At 42.8% G+C, this 24,586-nt stretch overlaps 1 protein-coding gene across 1 annotated transcript in view; it reads left to right on the plus strand.

The window, feature by feature from the left end:
* enah (ENAH actin regulator) overlaps positions 1 to 24,586 on the plus strand; it is a 115,969-nt gene that overhangs the window by 69,273 nt on the left and 22,110 nt on the right. The window contains exon 4 of the mRNA XM_082961484.1: positions 6,762 to 6,834. Within this exon, the coding sequence (XP_082817610.1) occupies positions 6,762 to 6,834 (73 nt within the window). The remainder of the gene's footprint in view (positions 1 to 6,761; positions 6,835 to 24,586) is intronic.

Below are 24,586 nucleotides of genomic sequence, written 5' to 3' on the forward strand. Positions count from 1 at the left end.
GTTTCTCATTTACATAATGAGATCATCTAAATGCATTGCTACCTAGTCTCATGTCGGAAAATTTAATTTACCTCAATTTCTAACTGTCTGCAAGGGGAGTGGCCCTTTTTACAACACTGTTATTGTCCAGACAGACACCCCATCTCAGGCCTGCTGCGAGTCATGTTCTGGGTGACTAGTGTTTACACTGTGATCTATTAAATGCTACTTTTATAATCAGTGCCGGGATAAGGTAATTGGCCACGGAGAACGTTTTTGCTGAGTTTACGACTCAGCTGTGTGCTGTTTGGTGAGCGTGACCACAGCACTGGGACTGTCTGTCACACATGTAATTTCCCCTCTCCTTATAACAGGCCTGGGATCAGTTTTGCCAAAAAGCACCTGGAGGATGATCAAGTCTCTTGATAGAATGTTCTATGGACAGATTCTAAAGTATAACTTTTTGGATGACATGGGTCCTATTACGCATGGCAAAAACCAGACACTGCATTCCACATTAAGAACCTCAGACCGATGGTCAAGCATGGTGGTGGTAGTGTGAGGGTTTGGGGATGCTTTGCTACCTCAGGACCTGGATGACTTGCCTTAATAGAAGGAACCATGAATTATGCTCTGTATCGGAGAATTCTACAGGAGAATGTCAGGCCATCTGTCTGTGAGCTGGAGCTGAAACTGAAGCGCAGCAGGGTCTTGCAGCAAGACAATGATCCAAAACACATAATCAAGTCTACATGAAAATGGCTAAAAAGCAACAAATTTGAAGTTTTGGAATGGCCTAGTCAAATGCCAGACCTAATACCAAATAGGGCTATCTTCTATATACCACCCCTACCTTGTCACAACACAACTGATTGGCTCAAATGCATTAAGAAGGAAAGACATTTCACAAATTAACTTTTAACAAGGCACACCTGTTAATTGAAATGCGTTCCAGGTGACTACCACATAAAGCTGGTTGAGAAAATGCCAAGAGTGTGCCAAGCTGTCATCAAGGCAAAGGGTCGCTACTTTTAAGAATCTCAAATATAAAATATATTTGGATATGTTTAACACATTTTTGATTACTACATGATTCCATATGTGTTATTTCATAATGTTGATGTCTTCACTATTATTCTAAAATATAGAAAATAGTCAAAACTAAAACCCTTGAATGAGGAGTAGGTGTGTCCAAACTTTTGACTGGTACTGAACTTGCATCATAAACAAAGTTTGTGACACCCAATGCCCCTGTGTAAAAGGTAATTGCCCCCTTAGAATCAATAACCCATTGTGCCACCTTTCGCTGCAATGACTCCAATGAAATGCTTCCTGTAGTTGTTGATCAGTCTCAGAACTGCTGTAACTCAGCGACATTTGTGGTTTTTCAAGCATGAACTTGTCATTTTAAGTCCTGCCACAACATCGGTAAAAGACCAAGTCCATATTATGTCAAGAACGGCTCAATTAAGCGAAGAGAAACGACAGTCCATCATTACTTTAACACATTAAGGTCAGTCAATCCAGAAAATGTCGAACTTTGAAAGTTTCTTCAAGTGCAGTCACAAAAACCATCAAGTGCTATGATGAAACTTGCTCTCATGAGGACCGACCACAGGAAAGAAAGACCCAGAGTTACCTCTGCTGCAGAGGATAAGCTCACTAGATTTAACTGCCCCTCAGATTGCAGCCCAAATAAATGCTTCATAGAGTTCAAGTAACAGACACACCTCAACATCAACTGCTCAGAGGAGACTGCGTGAAACAGGCCTTCATTGTCGAATTGCTGCAAAGAAACCACTAGTAAATGACCAATAAGAAGAGATTTGCTTGGGCCAAGAACCACAAGCAATGGACATTAGACTGGTGGAAATCTGTCCTTTTGGTCTGATGACTCCAAATTTGAGATTTTTGATCTTTGTGAGACGCAGAGTAGATGAACGTATGATCTCCGCATGTGTGGTTCCCACCGTGAAGCATGGAGGAGGTGATGTGGGTGTGCTGTGCTTGTGACACTGTCAGTGATTTAGAATTCAAGGCATACTTAACCAGCACGGCTACCACAGCATTCTGCAGCGAAACGCCATCCCATCTGTTTTGGGCTTAGTGAGACTATCATTTGTTTTTCAACAGGACAATGACCCAACACACCTCCAGGCTGTGTAAGGGCTATTTGACCAAGGAGAGTGATGGAGTGCTGCATCAGATGACCTGGCCTCCACAATCACCCGAGCTCATACCAATTTGAGATGGTTTGGGATGAGTTGGACCGCAGAGTGAAGGAATAGCAGCTAACAAGTGCTCAGCATATGTGGGAACTCCTTCAAGACTGTTGGAAAAGCATTCCAGGTGAAGCTGGTTGAATGCCAAGTGTTCAAAGCTGTCATCAAGGCAAAAGCTGGCTACTTTGAAGAGTCTCAAATATAAAATGTTTTGATTTAACACTTTTTTGGTTATTACATGATTCCATATGTTATTTCATAGTTTTGATGTCTTCACTATTATTCTACAATGTAGAAAATAGTAAAAATAAAGTAAACCCCATGAATGAGTAGGTGTGTCCAAACTTTTGACTGGTACTGTGTGTGTGTATGTGTGTATATATACACACACACACACACACACACACACACACACACACACACACACACACACACACACACACACAGTGCCTTCGGAAAGTATTCAGACCCTTTGCTATGAGACTCGAAATTGAGCTCAGGTGCATCCTGTATCCATTGATCATCCTTGATGTTTCTACAACTTGATTGCAGTGCACCTGTGGTAAATTCAATAGATTGCACATGATTTGGAAAGACACACACCTGTCTATATAAGGTCCCACAGTTGACAGTGTACGTCAGAGCAAAAACCAAGCCATGAGGTCGAATGCATTGTCTGGATTATATCGAGGCACAGATCTGGGGAAGGGTACCAAAAAAGTTCCACAGCATTGCAGGGCCCCAAGAACACTGTGGCATCCATCATTCTTAAATGGAAGAAGTTTGGAACCACCAAGACACTTCCTAGAGCTGGCCGCCCGAGTTTTCAAAAGGCACCTAAAGACTCTCAGACGATGAGAAACAAGATTATCTGCTCTGATGAAACCAAGATTGAACACTGGCCTGAATGCCAAGCGTCACGTCTGGATGAAACCTGGCACCATCCCTATGGTGAAGCGTGGTGCAGCATCATGCTGTGGGGATGTTTTTCAGCGGTAGGGACTGGGAGATTAGCCGGGATCGAGGCAAAGTACAGAGATCCTTCATAAAAACCTGCTCCAGACCGCTCAGGAAACTTCGCCCCAGTCTGAGGTCATCTTCCAACAAGACAATGACTCTAAGCACACAGCCAAGACATCGCAGGAGTGGCTTCAGGACAAGTGTCTGAACGTCCTTGAGTGGCCCAGCCAGAGCTTGGACTTGAACCTGATCAAACATCTCTGGAGAGACCTGAAAATAGCTGTGCAGCAACGCTCCCCATTCAACCTGACAAAGCTTGAGAGGATCTACAGAGACAAATGGGAGAAACTCCCCAAATACAGGTGTGCCAAGCTTGTAGCGTCATACCTAAGACGACTCCAGACTGTAATCGCTGCCAAAGGTGCTACAACAAAGTACTCAGTGAAGGGTCTGAATACTTATGTAAATGTCATATTTGATGTTTTTTTATTTATAAATTAGCAAACCGTTCTGAAAACCTGTTTTTGTATTGTCATTATGGGGTATTGTGTGTAGATTGAGGAGAACATGAATAAGGCTGTAAAGTAACAAAATGTCAAAAATCAAGGGGTCTGAATACTTTCCTAAGGCACTGTATATAAACAAACTCAATATACTTTAAAATGACTAAACTCAAATCAAAACTGTGTAGAAATTATAATGGACCTACATTTATACAGTTACTTGACAGGGTCCAGCTAGCTAAAAATCACCCAAATGAAAGCTAGACCGTCAGGGAGCATCGAACATTCCAAAAACTATGGATAGAGGACTATTTGTTGCACATTTTTGCTGTGAGGAAATATGTAACCAATTCAGTGCGGCCCGCTGGACATTGTTAAAGCCCGAATGTGGCCCCCGGGGGGAAATGAGTTTGATACCTCTGCTATTAAGAGACCTGGCCCTGCTACTACTTGTTCTGACTGGACTTGCCTGGGCTGAGGTGCAAGTCAATAATACCTTTAGTTACAAAAGTTTTGTATTATCAATCCTGTCATCGTAGGTAATGGTTATGGAACTTTTCTAATGAACGTTTGTGATATCAAATGCTTGTTCAGCAGATACTACTGTTGATGAGTGTGGAGAGGGCTGTGGTTGTGGTGCCCTGTCAGTAGCAGGTCTGGTGTAGGAACAGAAGGTTATATATGAGTCACTGCTGCCAAACCTTTGTAGATAAAAGCCTTATTCTTCTCTCAGATTTAGAGCTCTCTCCATCTGTCTGGAATAGCAGATCAATGTATCACTGCTCTACACAGACACTAGCCAGCCTGAATACTGATAGCATAGAAGACTCATCTCTTTTGGTCAGATCCAAGCCCTCCGACTTCTGTCCACACTGGACTTTGAGTCTGGCCATAACCGCATTGGCTTTTCACCTATTGGACGTAGGCTTCAGTGAATCACTTAAAACCACTTTAACGTGTATACATTTGATCAACAAACAGTACCAGTTAAAAGTTTGGACACATCTACTCATTCCAGGGTTTTTCTTTATTTTACTATTTTCTACATTGTGGAATAATAGTGAAGACATCAAAACTATGAAATAACACATATGGTACCATGAACAAAAAGTGTTAAATCAAAATATAATTAATATTTTAGGTTCTTCAAAGTAGCCACCCTTTGCCTTGATGACAGCTTTGCCGACTCTTGGCATTCTTTCAACCAGCATCATGAGGAATGTTTTTCCAAACTGTCTTGAAGGAGTTCCCACATATTCTTGTTGGCTGCTTTTCCTTCACTCTGCAGTCCAACTCATCCCAAACCATCTCAATTGGGTTGAGGTCAGGTGATTGTGGAGGCCAGGTCATCTGATGCAGCACTCAATCACTCTCCTTCTTGGTCAAATAGCCCTTACACAGCCTGGAGGCATGTTGGGTCATTGTCCTGTTGAAAAACAAATGATAGTCCCACTAAGCGCAAACCAGATGGGATGGCGTATCGCTGCAGAATGCTGTGGTAGCCATGCTGGTTAAGTGTGCCAATTCTAAATAAATCACAGACAGTGTCACCAGCGAAGCACCATCACACCTCCTCCATGCTTCACGGTGGGAACCACACATGCGGAGATCGCCTGTTCACCTACTCTGCGTCTCAAAAAGACACGGCGGTTGGAACCAAAAATCAAAAATGTGGATTCATCAGACCAAAGGACAGATTTCCACCAGTCTAATGTCCATTACTCGTGTTTCTTGGCCCAAGCAAGTCTCTTCTTCTTATTGGTGTCCTTTAGTAGTGGTTTCTTTGCAGCAATTCGACCATGAAGGCCTGATTCACTCAGTCTCCTCTGAACAGTTGATGTTGAGATGTGTCTGTTACTTAAACTCTGTAGCACTTATTTGTGCTGCAATTTCTGAGACTGGTAACTCTAATGAACTTATCCTCTGCCGCAGAGGTAACTCTGGGTCTTCCTTTATTGTGGTGGTGTCATGAGAGCCAGTTTCGTGATGGTGTTTTATGGTTTTTGTGACTGCACTTGAAGAAAGTTTCAAAGTACTTGACATTTTCCGGATTGACTGACCTTCATGTGTTAAATAAATGATGGACTGTCGTTTCTCTTTGCTTATTTGAGCTGTTCTTGCCATAATATGGTCTTTCACCAAATAGGGTTATCTTCTGTATAACAACCCTACCTTGTCACAACACAAATGATTGGCTTAAACGCATTAAGAAGGAAATACATTTCACAAATGAACTTTTAACAAGGCACACCAGTTAATTGAAATGCATTCCAGGTGACAACCTCATGAAGCTGGTTGAGAAAATGCCAAGTGTGCAAAGCAGTCATCAAGGCAAAGGGTGGCTACTTTGAAGAATCTCAAATATAAAATATATTTTGATTTGTTTAACTCTTTTATTTTTTTTATTACTACATGATTCCGTATGTGTTATTTCATAGTTTTGTTGTCTTCACTATTATTTTACAGTGTAGAAAATAGTGAAAATAAAGAAAAACCCTTCAATGAATAGGTGTGTCCAAACCTTTGACTGGTACTGTGTCTTTGATCCCTGGCCAAACGTGGCGCTCTCTTACTAATTTGATTGTATTTGTGTTGATTTTCTTTCGATGGTCTTGTCGTCTCTACAACTACCAGATAATTGATTGTTTAGTAACTCTGTGGCTGTTTGGCAGCGGTCCAGTGCTGTCAGTGGATATGATGGCTGATTGGTTGGAGTAGCTGTGAGGGCAGGCTAATAGACAGCTCTGGGAATGGATCAGTATGTCAGACGTTAGGTCACAACCTAGCCGGCTGACAGGGAATTACGCTTAAATTACGCTTACATGACCAAAAGTATGTGTCTGGCCTGAAAGAAGAAATAGTTGGGAAGGAGACTGTAGTTTGTGTGAATAGCATTTGATTCTGATTTTGAAACAAATTTAAGACTGAAACTTTGAATGAAATGCTGAGAAAAATGACTGGGTAGATGTTGCATTCCCTCAATAAATGAGACTATACTAAATATTTAGACGTTGAGATTTGAGTAAAAAGCGATGAGTCCAGAGGCCATTTCCTTCAGAGCGGATTTGTGACCATCTCTGTGTGTTTCTCCTTCCAGGCCCGACGTTGCCAAGACAGGCCCCCCAGGTTCAGAATGGACCTTCGCCAGAGGACCTGGAGATGCAGAGAAAGTAAGATCTGAGCCTACAACAGACCTTAACTCAGCACGACAGCACTAAATATAATACTGTTACTCAGACCCCAATCCATCTCGTAGATACACACACTTATGACTAGAAATTCCTGTTTGAGTTCAGTGTTTCAATCAAATACGAGCCAATCAGTCAATTGCCTGCTTAACACTATCTGCTTGCCTAAATATATTGAACCAAGTACACTACATGACCAAAAGTATGTGGACATCTGCTCATCGAACATCTCATTCCAAAATCGTTGGCATTAATATAGAGTCCCCTCTTTGCTGCTGTAACAGCCTCCACTCTTCTGGGAAGGCTTTCCACTAGATGTTGGAACATTGCTGCTGGGACCTTAGCGAGGTTGGGAACTGATGTTGGAGATTAGGCCTGGCTCGCAGTCGGCGTTCCAATTCATCCCCAAGGTGTTTGATGGGGTTGAGGTCAGGGCTCTGTGGAGGCCAGCCAAGTTCTTCCACACCGATCTTGACAAACCATTTCTGTATGGACCTCGCTTTATGCATGGGGTCATTGTCATTCTAAAACAGGAAAGGGCCTTCCCCAAACTGTTTGGCACAAAGTTGGAAGCACAGAATGGTCTAGAATGTCATTGTATGCTGTAGCGTTAAGCTCTCCCTTCACTGGAACTAAGGGGCCTAGCTCGACCCATGAAAATCAGCCCCAGATCATTATTCCTCCAACACCAAACTTTACAGTTGGCACTATGCATTGGGGCAGGTAGCGTTCTCCTGGCATTGCCAAATGGTGAAGCGTGATTTATCACTCTAGAAAACCCGTTTCCACTGCTTCAGAGTCCAATGGCCAATTGTGCGCCGCCCTATGAGACTCCCAATCACGTCCGGTTGTGATACAGCCCGGGATTGAACCAGGGTCTGTAGTGACGCCTCTAGCACTGAGATGCAGTGCTAGAGGCGAGCGGCTGCTTGGCCGTAGAAACCCATTTCATGAAGCTCCAGATGAACAGTTCTTGTGCTGACGTTGCTTCATGAGGCAGTTAGGAACTCTGTATTGAATGTTGCAACCGAGGACAGACAATTTCTACACACTTCAGCAATCGCCAGTCCAGTTCTGTGAGCTTGTGTGGACTACCACTTTGCGGCTTAGCCTTTGTTGCTCCTAGAAGTTTCCACTTCACAATAACAGCACTTACAGTTGAGCGGGGCAGCTCTAGCAGTGCTGAAATTTGACGAACCGTCTTGTTGGAAAGGTGTCATCCTATGACATTGCCACATTGAAAGTAACTGAGCTCTTTAGTAAGGCCGTTCTACTGCCAATGTTTGTCTATGGAGATTGCATGGCTGTGTGCTCAATTTTATACACCCGTCAGCAACGGGTGTGGCTGAAATAAACGAATCCACTAATTTGACAGGGTGTCCACATACTTTTGTCTATATGCTGTACTTTTGAATGGATACAACCGGCTTTGGACTTATGCTCTAAAAGGCTGTTACCTCTCCAGCCCTCACCACTTCCACTCCCATATTAACTAGGCAGGCGGAGTGTTTGCCTGCCTGCAGGTAGTGTTCTTCCACATCCTGGCACAGAGTGAGGCTGATGGCTGCCAGTTTGTGTTCAGACACCCCTTGAGTAGAGCAGGGCTGGGTGAGAGGATGATAGCGCTTGTGGCAGGCTGTAGATACAGGCACCACATAAGTGTGTCAGGTGGAATCACAATACACTGCTGAGTGCAATGGCACACTCATAGCCTGAGGTTAGGAGCTGGCTTAACTCTTTCTCACACACACACAGGCAGACTCACTCTGTGAGAAGTGTGTGTGTGAGAGAAAGCGTATCTGACTTGGTGTGCATCAGAGAGTGAGAGAGGCAGACATGTTGTGTGTGTTTGGAGACTTCAAAAGAAGAAATGGACTGATAGCTTTTCATTAAGAAAGCCTCTATTCCACAGCAAACCCCTATCACTCTCAGGGGACTTTGGCTTTCTCTCCCATTCTGAAAACACACTGCTCGAAATCCTTTGTCTCCCTCTCCTGCTGCACACACACTCAATAACGCTTGGCATGAGATCCGTCCGTATTCATATTCATATGAGTTTACCTAAGCTAACACACATTTTGTTAAGTGTGTGTTTTCTCGTGCAGTCACTTCTGTTTTGCGGCTCAGACTCAAGCGAGCTCTTAGACGGAGTACTGTACCTGTAATTGTTTTTCCTTCTCCTAAAATGGCAATGAACCTGTTCCCCCTTGGGTGGTAATAATGTGCAGCTAACGCTGAGTTTCTCTGTGTGGTAAAGAGCCCCCCCCCCCTCCCATTCTTCAGTGGGGCACCACAGGACAGTGCAGCGTAGCACTGTAGCAGCAGTATTAATCTGAGCCAGCTGCTGTCTGTCGGCTATTTTATTACCTCCTCACAGAAACCTATAAAACTTTATTGAATTAGCCTGCAGCCTGATCTCACAGGACCACACAGGGACTGCCACCTGTCCTGTCCCCGTGTACACAAAGACATGGCATCATGACAATATGACCCCCTCCTCCCTCAGTGCCATATCCTGCGTCACAGCAGCAGAGAACATTGGTAGTTCGGTAGAGAGCATCTGGAGTTTGGATTGCCCCTGGCCCTCTCTCCTTGTCCTCTAGACTGCAGCCGATTTACAGAGTAATGTGCTGTGGATTTAGATGTTCTGGCTGACTGACGGGTAGTATGGCGGGAGAGTGGGTGTGTGTGTGTGATGCCTGCAGAGTAGGCGGCTGCCGTTGGTCAGGGTGCTGTGTTATGAATGATGAACAGACTCCTGGTATGGCAGCAGTATATGATGTACGTGTCTGACCATAAAGGAGCTGCAATGGAAGTAAACTTAAGATGGAGAGACTTGGCTCTATGTTGAGATTTATCATGGTAACTGTATGCGAGTCAGGGTCATTTCAATCCCAGACAACCTGCCCATGGGATTTTGAATTTAACTTTACAATCGAAAGATAACTCACCCATGACGTTATTTGTTAATCGGCCTAGATTTGCTTGCTTTAGTACCCACTAGTTGTTACAGGCAATTAACTCTGAAGATTGTGAGTAAGAAAGAGTTTGACGATTCTGTGTTCGTGTGCGTGTGTCCGTCCAATAGGTGTGTATCTGGCCTATTTGTGTCTTTGCGGTCCCTTCCTGTCGTCCCATGATGTATGGTGACTCAGCAAACATGACACTTTTCATTAAATGAATCCTCTTGTTTCAGCAGGTTCACTGAAACCCCAAGGTCTGCTTTAAGGCCACTTGGCAATTTGGTTAGCAGAAGTTTATTGGCAGTGACTGCCTTGGGAATGTCATTGTGGTATATTGTACGTGAGATGGACTTGTCATTTCATTCATACCCATCCCTGTTAGTCTTAGATGAGGCATTCCACAGGGTATACGGCATCTGATTCTAGGGCTGACCCCAATTATTTGACTGGTCGAAAGGATGTTGGTGGACCGAGATTGTTTTTAGTCGAGCCGTAGCATATATATATATTTTATGGCAAACGAGACACCTGTCTTATTCGCGCCCATCTCAGTGAACTAATCCATTTGGAGGCCGAGGGAATGGCAAAGTCCAAGAAGGGGTGTGGCTGTGCAATCCACTTCTGTCTCCAGAATGCGCTCTCTGCTGCCAATATGTGCACATTTGTTGTTTCATAACTTCATTGTGTGAATTGTTTGCATTTGATTGTTAGCGTTTATCAATTCCCCGTTACTTATATTATCAGTAGTACATTTACCGTTCAAGCCTATAATTTCTAATCTACAATGTTTGTTTGGTTACTTCATGTCTGTTAATGCATTCAGTATATTATTTTTTCAGTCTTTTACCATTCTCATTGTCGGAGTGGACATGTTGTTTGCAGAGCCTATGCTACACTCGTGAGAAACAAGTTCTGGTGTATTTCCTTCCATTTACGAGTTTTGTCAATTTAGTCCTTGTTTTATTTTTTGGAGCGCTCCTGTCAATGTTGAGTAAGGACGTGCACCTGATTATGCATAGAAGTAGGCCTATAGGCTACCTGGCCTGCGCGCAAATGCAGGCATATAAATTTGCCCATTTGGGTATCTGATAGTATTTCTGATTGGCTGAACGCACCACCACTAATGAGCTGTGGAGCTTCTCAAAGTAATGTTTCTTCACCTCAATCAGCAAGCAAACAAAGTCTGTTTTTACATCCATTGAGAATGACAACAATTCCTAAATGTATTTGAAAAACCTTTCCAGCTCTCTTTCAATAACCACCCAGCGTGAAAGGGAGAAATGTCATGCTCTGATCTAGAGGAAACGTCATAAAATAGGCCTGCCTGATTTACTTCTTGTCCCTTGCGCAAATAGCCTACAGCTGTGTCTGTCCTGAGCTCACTGGGGCGGGAAACTCTGAGGGCCCAGAATATTTTATACAATGTTGCAAGGAGCTTCAGGCCGGACCCAAGTTAATAGTTGATGCAATGTTTCAAGTTGGTTGCAGACAGGCCATGCGTAGCAAATGCGATTTATAGGATATTTATTTTTATCAGGAAATGTTCTGCCTGCAGGCTGCAATGTTTTAATTTGTTGGCTTTCTGGGCTATTTTTACATCATTTTTAGGTTTATCATTTTTAGATTTGGAAAGCATTTTGATTAACCACATAGCAATGATTTTGAGATAAGATGTTATTATGAATAAAATGAAACGGTTCCACGAAAATGTGCATATGAAAACCATAACTGGCAGATCGGTAGAAATGGTAAGATAAATTGGCATTCCACATGATACATTTTGCTGACTCCTCGTATATCAAATTCTGGAGAGTAACGGTAGAACCTTTGAAAGCCAGTAGGAATGATAGGAGGATGCATGGGACAGGTTAAGGTTTTTTTCTTCTGGTTATCTTGATATCTGGCTCCCTTTTTAGTAATTTGTCTTATTTCATCAAATAGTGAGCTTAGAGCATCAGAGAAGTTCAATGCATATATAGTTGATTTTATTAAAACCGTCTATATAATGAAAAATATACGTTTTCTTAAAAATTATTTCTACCAATCGATTGCCCCGAATATAATATTTGTCGGGGCAAGCCCTATCTGATTCTTATCCTGTACTAGAGCAGTTGTTATACGTGTTATTTACACAGGCACGTATGTGTTTTTGCCGCCTTGTAAAGTCAACCCACTCTCTCCCACCTGAAAGTCATACAATTAGATCCTGACATGGATTTGATATTAACCCCATCATTAACAAATTGGTATATTGCTCCACGCTAACATGGGGCACACACACATGGAGGGTGGTTTGAGAAGTGGGTAGCCTGGCCTGAAGCTTGTTGAATGATTGCCAAGTCTAAAACACTTTCAGTATACATTCAGACATAGGCCTCCCTGTGAAGAATGTCCCTGGACCGTTCCAAATGTTCCTTGGCTGGTGGACCACATCATACAAAGACATACCTGACATAGCAACATGTCTGTCTGTCCAACATACTCTAGTAATACAGTACAGAGCTAAGAATTCCTTTAGGATGGCTTCTTTTAAGGATATCTGACCCAATCTGTGTGGCTCTGTCATTAACACAAAAGGCCTGGATGTGTTCAAAGGACTTATTTTAGTGTGTGAAATGGATCTGGCCCTGAGCCTCCTCCTCACTCTGACTCTTCTGTTCTGTTCCGGCCTTTGTCCATATTTAGCTGTTGCAGTCAATGGAACTGGCTGGGTGCTTAATGCCTGGTGTCATTTCTGTGATGCAAACTCACTACAATCCTGCCTGGCTCACCCTGGAGAGATGGAGTGGAGAGGATGGATTTTAGGCTGCACATTCTCACAGGCTCACACACTCATCTGCACTCTCTAAAAAAATAATACACACAGGTGCAGAAACACCTCCACACATGGATGCATGTACGCAATCGCGAACATGCACACACTTTACTATCAGAGGACAGCCTAGTACTTTCAGTCCGACCCTGACAGTGTTTTTTATTTTTACTAAGGACTTTGTTCGAGGTCTATATTTCCACCATAGATTTAGCCTGAAGGTTAGGCATACTTTACCATGACCTCACATTCTAGTCTTTAGTGTCAGAATGGAGATGGATGTATTTTAAAGGTCACTGTTGTTTTCTTCCCTTTTTATAAATAACCCCAATGATGAAATGACTGACACTCTCGGTTATAGTAGTTTCCTATTACACCCTCCATCATCGAGCCTTGTAGTGAAATAGCCTAGCACCACTAGTCTATTTTCACACCCAGGGTTAAGAACTGTTCTGTGGTCAGTAATGCAGAGGTCCAGTGTGTCCGTGTTCCAGAGCTGGGGCCTCATTTATAAAACTGTGCGGAGGATTCACGTCAAAAGGTGGTGTACAGACGGAACACAAAGTGCTTACGCACAAAAATATTCAGATTTATAACACAGTGCGCACGCACGTCCCACGCCGGTTTCCCTTTATAAATCACAATCAACTCCAAATTTGGCGCACGTGAGCCAGCGTCTTGTCCCACCCTTTTAACGCCCATAGTTGCCTGTAAATAGTCAGTGAACCGCCCCCAATTAATATTCATCCATACTGACTGCATGACGACAATGACGGCAAATCCCGACAAAGGCTTAAAAAAAGAAATTTCACCCAGTGTGAAATGGAAGTTCTTGTAGGGGAGGTTGAAGCCAGAAAAAATATATTGTTTGGTGGACACAGTGTGGGCATTACAAATGCCAAAAAGGCGTTAGTGGCAGCATGTGGGGGACGCTGTGAATGCTGCTGGCTCAGAAGGTCGGACCCTCTCAGAAATATATAAGAAGTGGTCCAACATAAAAGTGGAGGCCAAAAGGCCTTTCACAGACAAAGGGTTTGTGCCACTGGCGGGGGAAAGGGGACACCGGAGCTCAACCCCCTTGATGAGCGGCTTGCCGGTGTTATAGGGGAATCCCTGAGTGAAGTAGTGACGGAGGTGGAGGGGGACACGGACATGCAAGACGCACTGGATGATCCAGGCATGTAATTAGTATTCCTTCGTTTGAAAAGAGTAAACCAAATGCATTCAAGTTGTGTTGAAACAGTTATTTTCTATTGTTTTTAGTCGCTGGGTGTTCCAGCGGGGTCGGTGGTGCTGCCGCTGAGCAGGAGCTGAGTGCGCCCAGCCCCAGTGTCTCCACTGCAGCTCGTGCGTCACAACTCTCCAGCGGCCATGTCCTCACAGATGCAGTCCTGCAAACGCAAAGAGACTCCATCGACACCATTAACGAGGTTGCCAAGGAGTTGAAGTGGGACAGGCATGGCTTGGTTTCTGCGGGTGCTTCTCTGTAAAGCTGGGCCCACGACAGCACAGAGATCCAAGAGAACAGCTCTTGGTAATCGGAACCGGCTCATAAGCCACTCATTGGCCAGTAAATCTTGCTGGTCTCTGAAAATTCGCTCTCTCTGAATTATTCCATTCGCCAATTCTTCCAACAGTGCCAAAGCAGCCATTGTGCGTCATTACGCATTGTAATTGCATGCCTTTTTATACCCACCCATTTGATTGTCGAAGCTACCGAATTGCGTAACACCTTCAGGTGTGGTAATTACCCTGATTGTAACTGACAATGACAGGACCATTATCACATTGACAGTTCTGCGCAACGAACATGTGATAACAATATATGAAACTGCACTCGTATCTGCCTGACTGAGGCATCAGTTTAAACGTAAGTTGTCCTACTGTTCACCTTATTTGAGTATAAATTTCATAATATGCAAGTATTGTTTAATAATTACAGATCCAATTAAGTATGATTCCCGATTAAAGTGAACAACATATTTTAGGGGTTCTTTTGCAAAAACGGATATCTCCATTTGTATTTATTATCCTAAATCATGTTTTTTGTGCTTTTTTTGTTGTGCAGTCCAGGGAACTCTTCATATATAGTACGTGAGAAGTAATATTTCAATTTGTTTTACACAATAGTATCAATTTCAAAGCGTTTCTCGAGTTTCTTCCTTCTGCCATCGGAGTCGCAGTTTCTAATTTCTCCAGTTTATGTACGTACGTATGGGTCAGTGTCCATGGAGGACCGCACATTCTCCCGTCAAGTTTGTTTTTTATAAATCCCAAAGTTTGTTTAAAGTGGCGCATGCTTTTTGTGCCTACGCAACATTTTTAAATGAGGCTCTTGGTCTCTACTCTCTTTTCTGCCTCATGTTGTGTTGGAGGTGAGCGAAATAGACTGTGTAATGGATGCGGAGTACAGTTAAGCTTAGTACTGTCTGCAACACTACTTTATTTTATTAGAATCCCCATTAGCTATTGCAAATGCAGCAGCTACTCTTCCTGGGGTCCACATGAAACATGACATAATACAGTTGAAGTCGGAAGTTTACATACACCTTAGCTAAATACATTTCAACTCAGTTTTTCACAATTCCTGACATTTAATCCTAGTAAAAATTCCCTGTCTTAGGTCAGTTAGGATCACCACTTCATTTTAAGAATGTGAAATGTCAGCATAATAGTAGTTATTTCTTTCAGATTTTATTTCTTTCATCACATTCCCAGTGGGTCAGAAGTTTACATGCTCTCAATTAGTATTTGGTAGCATTGCCTTTTTGTTTAACTTGGGTCAAACGTTTCGGGTAGCCTTCCACAAGCTTCCCACAATAAGTTGGGTGATTTTGGCCCATTCCTCCTGAGAGAGCTGGTGTAACTGAGTCAGGTTTGTAGGCCTCCTTGCTCGCACACACTTTTTCAGTTCTGCCCACAAATTTTCTATGGGATTGAGGTCAGGGCTTTGTGATGGCCACTCCAATACCTTGACTTTGTTGTCCTTAAGCCATTTTGCCACAACTTTGGAAGTATGCTTGGGGTCATTGTCCGTTTGGAAGACCCATTTGTGACCAAGCTTTAACTTCCTGACTGATGTCTTGAGATGTTTCTTCAATATATCCACATAATTTTCCTTTCTTCATGATGCCATCTATTTTGTGAAGTCCCCCAGTCCCTCCTGCTACAAAGCACCCCCACAACATGATGCTGCCACCCCCGTGCTTCACGGTTGGGATGGTGTTCTTCGGCTTGCAAGCTTCCCCCCCTTCCTCCAAATATAACGATGGTCATTATGGCCAAACAGTTCTATTTTTGTTTCATCAGACCATTGGACATTTCTCCAAAAAATATGATCTTTGTCCCAATGTGCAGTTGTAAACCGTAGTCTGGCTTTTTAATGGCGGTTTTGGAGCAGTGGCTTCTTCCTTGCTGAGTGGCCTTTCAGGTTATGTCAATATAGGACTCGTTTTACTGTGGATATAGATACTTTTGCACCTGTTTCCTCCAGCATCTTCACAAGGTCCTTTGCTGTTGTTCTGGGATTGATTTGCACTTTTCACAACAAAGTACGTTCATCTCTGAGACAGAACGCATCTGCTTCCTGAGCGGTATGATGGCTGTGTGGTCCCTTTGTGTTTGTACAGATGAACGTGGCACCTTCAGGCATTTGGAAATTGCTCCCAAGGATGAACCAGACTTGTGAAGGTCTACAATTTATTTTCTGAGGTCTTGGCTGATTTTCTTTTGATTTTCCCATGATGTCAAGCAAAGAGGCACTGAGTTTGAAGGTAGGCCTTGAAATATCTCCACAGGTACACCTCCAATTGACTCATATGATGTCAATTAGCCTATCAGAAGCTTCTAAAGCCATGACATCATTTTCTGGAATTTTCCAAGCTGTTTAAAGGCAGGGTCAACTTAGTGTATGTAAACTTCTGACCCACTGGAATTGTGATACAGTGAATTATAAGTGAAATAATCTGTCTGTAAAGAATTGTTTGAAAAATTACTTGTCATGCACAAAGTAGATGTCCTAACCGACTTGCCAAAACTATAGTTTGTTAACAAGAAATGTGTGGAGTGGTTGAAAAACGACTTTTAATGACTCCAACCTAAGTGTATGTAAACTTCCGACTTCAATTGTAAATGTCTTCCAAATAAAAGATTGCAGTACGAGCCTCTCGAGTCGACGGTGGTATTTTAGACACAGTAATTTCAGAATAATTAGCCTAGCACCACAGTTATACTACACTGTAACTGCAGTTACACTGCAAAATTACTGTAGTAAAAAAAAGTTATTTTAGATGCAGTATTTACAGCATACTGCAGTTACTGCACTTTAACTGCAGTTATACTGCATTGTACAGAAGTTATACTGCACTCCGACTGCAATCTTTTTCGTAAGGGACAAGAACAGCTCAAGGACAGAACTACATTCATTTAAAATTAGAATAAATAAATGATAATGGTCCCGTACTGACAAAACACTCAGAAAACAACAGATGCCTATACTATAGGCCTACATCCAGTCACATCTATCAATGTCATGCTTGCATACATGCATACCAGTTTCCATATACATACAAGTTATTTCGGTCAGATAGGGGAGAGACCTTGCTGCTTCCTCTCTGTTTGGAATATCTTCATAAAATACTAAGGATCAAGGGATCAGAAGTCAAATTAAAAGGAGAGGGATGGGGAGAGAAAGCAAGAGGCCCAGCTGACTTGAGCCCAGTTTCCATTGGCACTTTGACGTCAATCCAGGTAGGGCTGGCCTTGGTGGGCTAGCTCAAATTGTGTTTCCACTGCCTCTGGAAATTATGTCCGGTTGCTAGGTAGCCAATATTTGACTACAGCTTACTTTGCTAATGTTGCTAGCTAGCTACAGCCAAGACTTTTAGATGCCTCTTTAAAGGTGCAGAGATACCCAGTATTAACCCACCATTAGATTAAAAGAGTATAATGGGACGTTTAAGTAGCTGGTGTGAGACCATAGCCGTTTGACTGTAGCACTGTGCCTGCTTCTAGCATCTGTCAGGTGGTGAGACAAAAGGACGATATTCTCCATACTGATGCAGGGAGATTGGAAATAATGTGGTGCTCTGTACCCGATTGACATAATCATTTAGAGACAAGCTGCGAATGAGGAGCATTTATCTGCTGCTTAACATTGATCATACGGTATGTGGTTGAGATCGCATGGTAACAGTAGTTGAGATCACACAATAACAGTAATGGAGGGATGGTATCAAGCGCCTGCAGCTGTGTCAGACTACATGTATAGTGCTTGTGTTCTGTTATTGTCTAACACACAGGGCTGCTGTTGGACAAAACCAATTCCTCTCCTTGGCTTTGACTAGTATTCTGGGGCCTCGTGTGATGAAATACAAAATGTATCCCAAAACAACCATGTGCCAATTTTCTCCCAAAGGTTACTTACTATTTATAAAAACTGAACTTGGTGTGAGAATGTCATTACTTCGACGCAGAGTTTAGACCATGCGCACGCACATTTTCTAGTGGTTGGTAAGTAAGTATTTTGTGCAAATGGGTGATATGATTTTTTTTGTTGTTGATAATTTTTTTTTAAAAACATAAAAATGTAGCTGTTAGTGAGAAGAGCTGACATGTCCACAATAATTTGCCATTTTGTTGTCTTTCAGAAACTGTCACAGTCCTTTTCCAAATACAGCCTAAGTTACTGCAAAAGATAACATTCTGCCAACACCTCCAAAAACATTTGATCAAATTTGTCATTGCTCTTTGTAAACTCAGCAAAAATAGAAACGTCCTCTCACTGTCAACTGCGTTTATTTTCAGCAAACTTAACATGTGTAAATATTTGTATAAACATAAGATTCAACAAATGAGACATAAACTGAACAAGTTCCACAGACATGCGACTAACAGAAATTGAATAATGTGTCCCTGAACTTAAGTAAGCATTAAGTTCTGCAGCGCATCTCCTCCTCATGGACTGCACCAGATTTGCCAGTTCTTGCTGTGCGATGTTACCCCACTCTTCCACCAAGGCACCTGCAAGTTCCCGGACATTTATGGGGGGAATGCCCCTAGCCCTCATCCTCCGATCCAACAGGTCCCAGACATGCTCAATGGGATTGAGATCTGGGCTCTTCGCTGGCCATGGGAGAACATTGACATTCCTGTCTTACAGGAAATCGCACACAGAATGAGCAGTATGGCTGGTGGCATTGTCATGCTGGAGGGTCATGTCAGGATGAGCCTGCAGGAAGGGTACCACATGAGGGAGGAGGATGTCTTCCCTGTAACGCACAGCATTGAGATTGCCTGCAATGACAACAAGCTCAGTCCGATGATGCTGTGACACGCCGCCCCAGACCATGACGGACCCTCCACCTCCAAATCGATGTAAGGCTCATTCCTTCTACATTAAACTCGAATCCGACCATCACTCCTGGTGAGACAAAACCGCGACTCGTCAGTGAAGAGCATTTTTTGCCATTCCTGTCTGGTCCAGCGATGGTAGTTTGTGCCCATAGGCGGCGTTGTTGCCGGTGATGTCTGGTGAGGACCTGCCTTACAACAGGCCTGCAAGCCCTCAGTCCAGCCTCTCTCAGCCTATTGTGGACAGTCTGAGCACTGATGGAGGGATTGTGCGTTCCTGGTGTAACTCGGGCAGTTGTTGTTGCCATCCTGTACCTGTCCCGCAAGTGTGATGTTCGGATGTACCGATCCTGTGCAGATCTTGTTACACGTGGTCTGCCACTGCGAGGACGATCAGCTGTCCGTCCTGTCTCCCTGTAGCTCTGTCTTAGGCGTCTCACAGTACGGACATTGCAATTTATTGCCCTGGCCACATCTGCAGTCCTCATGCCTCCTCGCAGCATGCCTAAGGCACGTTCACGCAGATGAGCAGGGACACTGGGCATCTTTTCTTTTTGTGCTTTTCAGAGTCAGTAGAAAGGCCTCTTTAGTGTCCTAAGTTTTAATAACTGTGACCTTAATTGCCTACCGTCTGTAAGCTGTTAGTGTCTTAATGACCGTTCCACAGGTGCATGTTCATTAATTGTTTATGGTTCATTGAACAAGCATGGGAAAGTGTTTTAAACCCTTTACAATGAAAATCTGTGAAGGTATTTGGATTTTTACGAATTATCTTTGAAAGACAGACTTGAAAAAGGGACATTTCTTTTTTTGCAGAGTTTATTAGAAACTAACATGGCCTAATTCAAAATGTTCCAGGTTATACAGCAAATAAATGGCATTAAGTCTCCATAAAAGGTGAATGCAGGGTGTTTTCCAGGCGGAGTTATAATGCTCGTTCACGCATGCACAGGTTAAAGACGTGTCAGATTTATAACGGGAAACATGTGTATGGTGTGCGCCAAGTTTATAAAGCTCTATTTTTATATATATATATATATATATATCATTTTTATTAATTTTTTTAAAGGCGCACGCAGATGTATAGTGTGAAATTTATACAATGGTTATAATTGAGGCCCCTGATCCGACATCTGGAAGTAACTGTGAAGCTGTAGAGTTGGACGGAGTCATTTATAGAGTAGCTCCATATGGACTAACTGGGCTTCAGTCCACTGATACAGAACTGTTCAGACCAGGCCAATGAGGAAAGCTTCTCTGACCAACTGGACTGGGGGCTTGCCAGGCTTTGTGATTGTGCGGCTCTGCTTCCCTTCGCTACACCCTAAAGCTCGGACTGTGTGCAATTAGTTCTCAAGACCACTCCAAAGATGCTCACTCTTCAGTGCGGAATTGTATTTTGGCATTTTCATTGGATGTAGACCATGTTGTCTAACATCTGCTCCTGCTATGGCTGGGCAACTATATCGTGAATACCGGTATACCAGTGTGGATCCACATACCGGTATGGATTTTTGCAATACTGTCTATGACGATATTATGATAGAGTGCTTAATAAAATGAAAAGTTGTACAAATTGTACTACTTCATCAGTTTTGTACTAGTTTGGTTGAGTATAAAACCATCAGAATGGAGAAAGCCCTTTAAAAGCACTCCGAATTCATTTGTTGCCATTCAAGGGTTATGCACTACTCATAAAACATATTGAGAATTTTTATTCGGAAACATAAAATACCGCCATGCCGTCAGAAATTAGAAAAATATTGTGATATATTTTGGCCATATCGCCCAGCCCTTGCTCCTGTCCCAACCTTGGTTCTAATTTTGTCTGTATTAATAGTCTGCCCTCGTTCTGACACTTTCATACTGTAATGTCCTCCTCCTCCGCACTGATTTCCTACTGTCTAAATAATTAATTTGTCAAACACAGCACATTCAAGCGATTCTCGTTTTCTTGTAAAATACTGACAAAGCTTTTTTGTGTTTTTGAGTCCGTGGCAGAAGTAAGTTGTTGAAAAATGTTCGGATTCAGGCCGTGTGCTGCCTACACTCCCTTAGCAACCGTTCCCCAGGCAACGCATGTCAGGAACTGAGACTCCAGTAAATTGATCACCAAGGTTTTTCACATCTTTGAAGCCTTCAATACCTTAAATGGGAGAGAGGAAGTCATGTACATAGCAACCTTTTCCCACCCGGCTCGGTATGCATGTAGGGTTCCTGAGAAAGTGTTTGTGTGTTGACATGAGCTGAGGAATCCTTTGATCATTTCTGATCTGGTCTCATTGTTGTGTTCAGTAGGACCTGCAGGGAGCTGCCTTCCCCTCCCTCAGCAAGACGGATACGTATTGTTAATGCTCCAGCTTGGCTCACCCTAATAGTGATGATACATTGTATTGTTAGACTGTGAGTTTTATAGTTGTCATATCCCAAAAAGATTCTATATTGGAATGTAATGAAAGTTCTGCTATGGGTGCAGTATACACTAGTACTCAAAACTGACATCCCTAAATACACAGAACAAAAATATAAACGCAACATGTAAAGTGTTGGTCCCATGTTACATGAGCTGAAATAAAATATCCCAGACATTTTCCATAGGCACAAAAAGCCTATTTCTTTACGTCCTTGTTTGTGAGCATTTCTCCTTTGCCAAGATGATCCATCCGCTTACAGGTGTGGCATCAATAAGCTGATTTAAATAGCATGATCATTACACAGGTGCAGCTTGTGTTGGAAACAATAAAAGGCCACTAAATGTGCAGTTTTATCTCACAACACAATGCTACAGCTGTCTCAAGTTTTGATGGAGCGTGCAATTGGCATGCTGACTGCAGGAATGTCCACCAGAGCTGTTGCCAGAGAATTCAATGTTTGTTCCTCAACCATAAGCCGCCCCTGATGTCGTTTTAGAGGATTACATCTAACCGTCCTCTCAACTGCTGACCACGTGTAACCACGCCAGCCCAGGACCTCCACATCAGGCTTCTTCACTTGTGTGATCGTCTGAGACCAGCCAGTTGATGAAACTGTGGTTTGCAAAACCCAAACATTTCTGCACAAACTGTCAGAAAGCGTCTCAGGGAAGCTCATCTGCATGCTTATCATCCTCACCAGGGTCTTGACCTGACTACACTTCGTCGTCGTAATCGACTTCAGAGGACAAATGCTCACCTTCGATGGCCACTGGCACGCTGGAGAAGTGTGTTTCAGAATGATAATGCATGGCCCCATGTCGCTTTTCTTTTCTTTTTACTATTTTTTACATTGTGGAATAATAGTGAAGACATCAAAACTATGAAATAACACATATGGAATCATGTACTAACCAAAAAGGTGTTTTTTTTAAGACATTAAGGTCAGTCAATGCAGAAAATTTCAAGAACTTTGACAGTTTCTTCAAGTGCAGTCGCAAAAGCTCTGAAACTAGCTCTCATGAGGACCGCCACAGGAAAGGAAGACCCAGAGTTACCTCTGCTGCAGAGGATAAGTTCATTAGAGTAACCAGCCACAGAAATTGCAGCCCAACTAAATGCTTCAGAGTTCAAGTAACAGACACATCTCAACATCAACTGTTCAGATGAGACTGCGTGAATCAGGCCTTCGTGATTAAAATGCTGCAAAGAAAACACTACTACAGGACACCAATAAGAATAAGAGACTTGCTTGAGTCCAAATCTGACATTTTTGGTTCCAACCGCCGTGTCTTTTTGAGACGCGGAGTAGGTGAACGGAGGATCTCCGCATGTGTGATTCCCACCGTGAAGCATGGAGGAGGTGTAATGGTGTGGTGGTGCTTTGCTGGTGACAGTCTGATTTATTTAGAATTGGCACACTTAACCAGCATGGCTACCACAGCATTCTGCAGCGATACGCCATCCCATCTGGTTTGTGCTTAGTGGGACTATCATTTGTTTTTGCACGGGTGGCTACTTTGAAGAATCTCAAATATAAAATCTAATTTGATTTAACTTTTTTTGTTGCTTTCTACATGATTCCATATGTGTTATTTCATAGTTTTGATGTTTTCACTATTATTCTACAATGTAGAAAATACTAAAAATAAAAACCCTTGAATGAGTAGGTGTGTCCCAAACTTTTGACTGGTACTGTATATCCATGTTCATCTCAAGGAGAACATTACTTTAACATGACGTCCCTTCCTTGAAAGTTAAACTGGATGTAAACAAATTGCTATCCCCTTGACGAATGGCAAGCAGACTGTCCTATGACTCCCCTCCAGCTCCTCCTCACCACCACCTCCTCTCACCACGCCAGCTCGTCTAACAGACATGGTGAGGCCTAGTGCTTATTATAACTGTTCTCCTCTGTGTGTTGTGTAGGAATGTTATGGTCTCGTATGCCAGGGAATTCAGTGTGTGTCAGATAGTGTTACATGTACAATAAATACTCTAGATGAAAATAGTCTGAACTACTGCTGTGGACAGGTATGTCGTGTCACCATTACCAAAGTTAATCAAAGGTCTACGTTGTAGAACATATTCCCTTTTTGGTGAAGCCTTGTTCCGTATAGAGCAGGGGTTCCCAAACCTTTTGGGCCCTGATCCCATTTAGATTTTTTATTTTTATTCGCCAAACCCCACCATGTAAAAACCGTAATGTAATCAACGGACAATGTTGTATTTTTTAAATTGTAGCTATGACAGTTTATTACAAATCAGTCTGACAGTTTTGACAGTATTTCCAGCTGAAGGTAGTATGGTTTAAAGTGACTGAAATGCATCAGAAAGGTATTGGGAAGTTCAGAAGCTCACCAGGCAATATTTTTGTATCATCTTCAAGGTAGAATATAACATCATAATTGACATTATTTTCCCCCCAGTTTGATTTAGTTCCTCGTCTTGTCCACTCTGTTATTGCTTGTGGGCATTGTAGAGGGAGTCTTATCTTTCAGGGATGGGGTCAGAATATTTTGTAGCTTAAACCGTTCAAAGAATAGAGCAACATTTGCAGGAAGAGAAAACGACACAAAACACATCTAGTGGCAACTGCAGGTTACTGACGTAAGACCGGTTCTATGAACCAAGCACAATTATCATTTTTTGTTGTTTTTCCTCATCCTTGTCACATGTAATCCGTTACTACCCAAGCCTGTATACAGTTTCACTCTGTTTTGTACGGTGTAACCACTCTCCATATAGGCGTCATTGACATTGCACGTCAATTGCATCATCCACCACTGACCTTCTCTAACCCCGTCATTTGTTCTAGTGGTGTGCATAATCAACTCTTCCTGCCGCTCTCAACACCATCCCGCCTACATTTAACCTCGGGCATACTGATAATATTCTACATTTGAAATGTGATATTTTAAAGAGGCTTCTGCTTGTGCAGCAGTCTCCGGCACTGTCAGCACTCCTGTCACAGTTTGATACTCTCTGTGGAGGAGCTGCTGCCCCCGCCCCTCGCAGACTGCCCCCGGGGTGGAGTATATGCTAATCACTGTAATGCCTCTTATCTTAGCGCAGACATACACTACCTTATATACTAGACTCTCTGCTGTACTCCCTACTGTAACTATGTCAGCGTGGAGATAAGGGGATGTTATCCTATAGCGAAACCCCTGGTCCTTCGAGCCAGATACCTTGCC

This window comes from Salmo salar, chromosome 15, assembly GCF_965601325.2.
Source record: "Salmo salar chromosome 15, fSalSal1, whole genome shotgun sequence".
Lineage (NCBI taxonomy): Eukaryota > Metazoa > Chordata > Actinopteri > Salmoniformes > Salmonidae > Salmo > Salmo salar.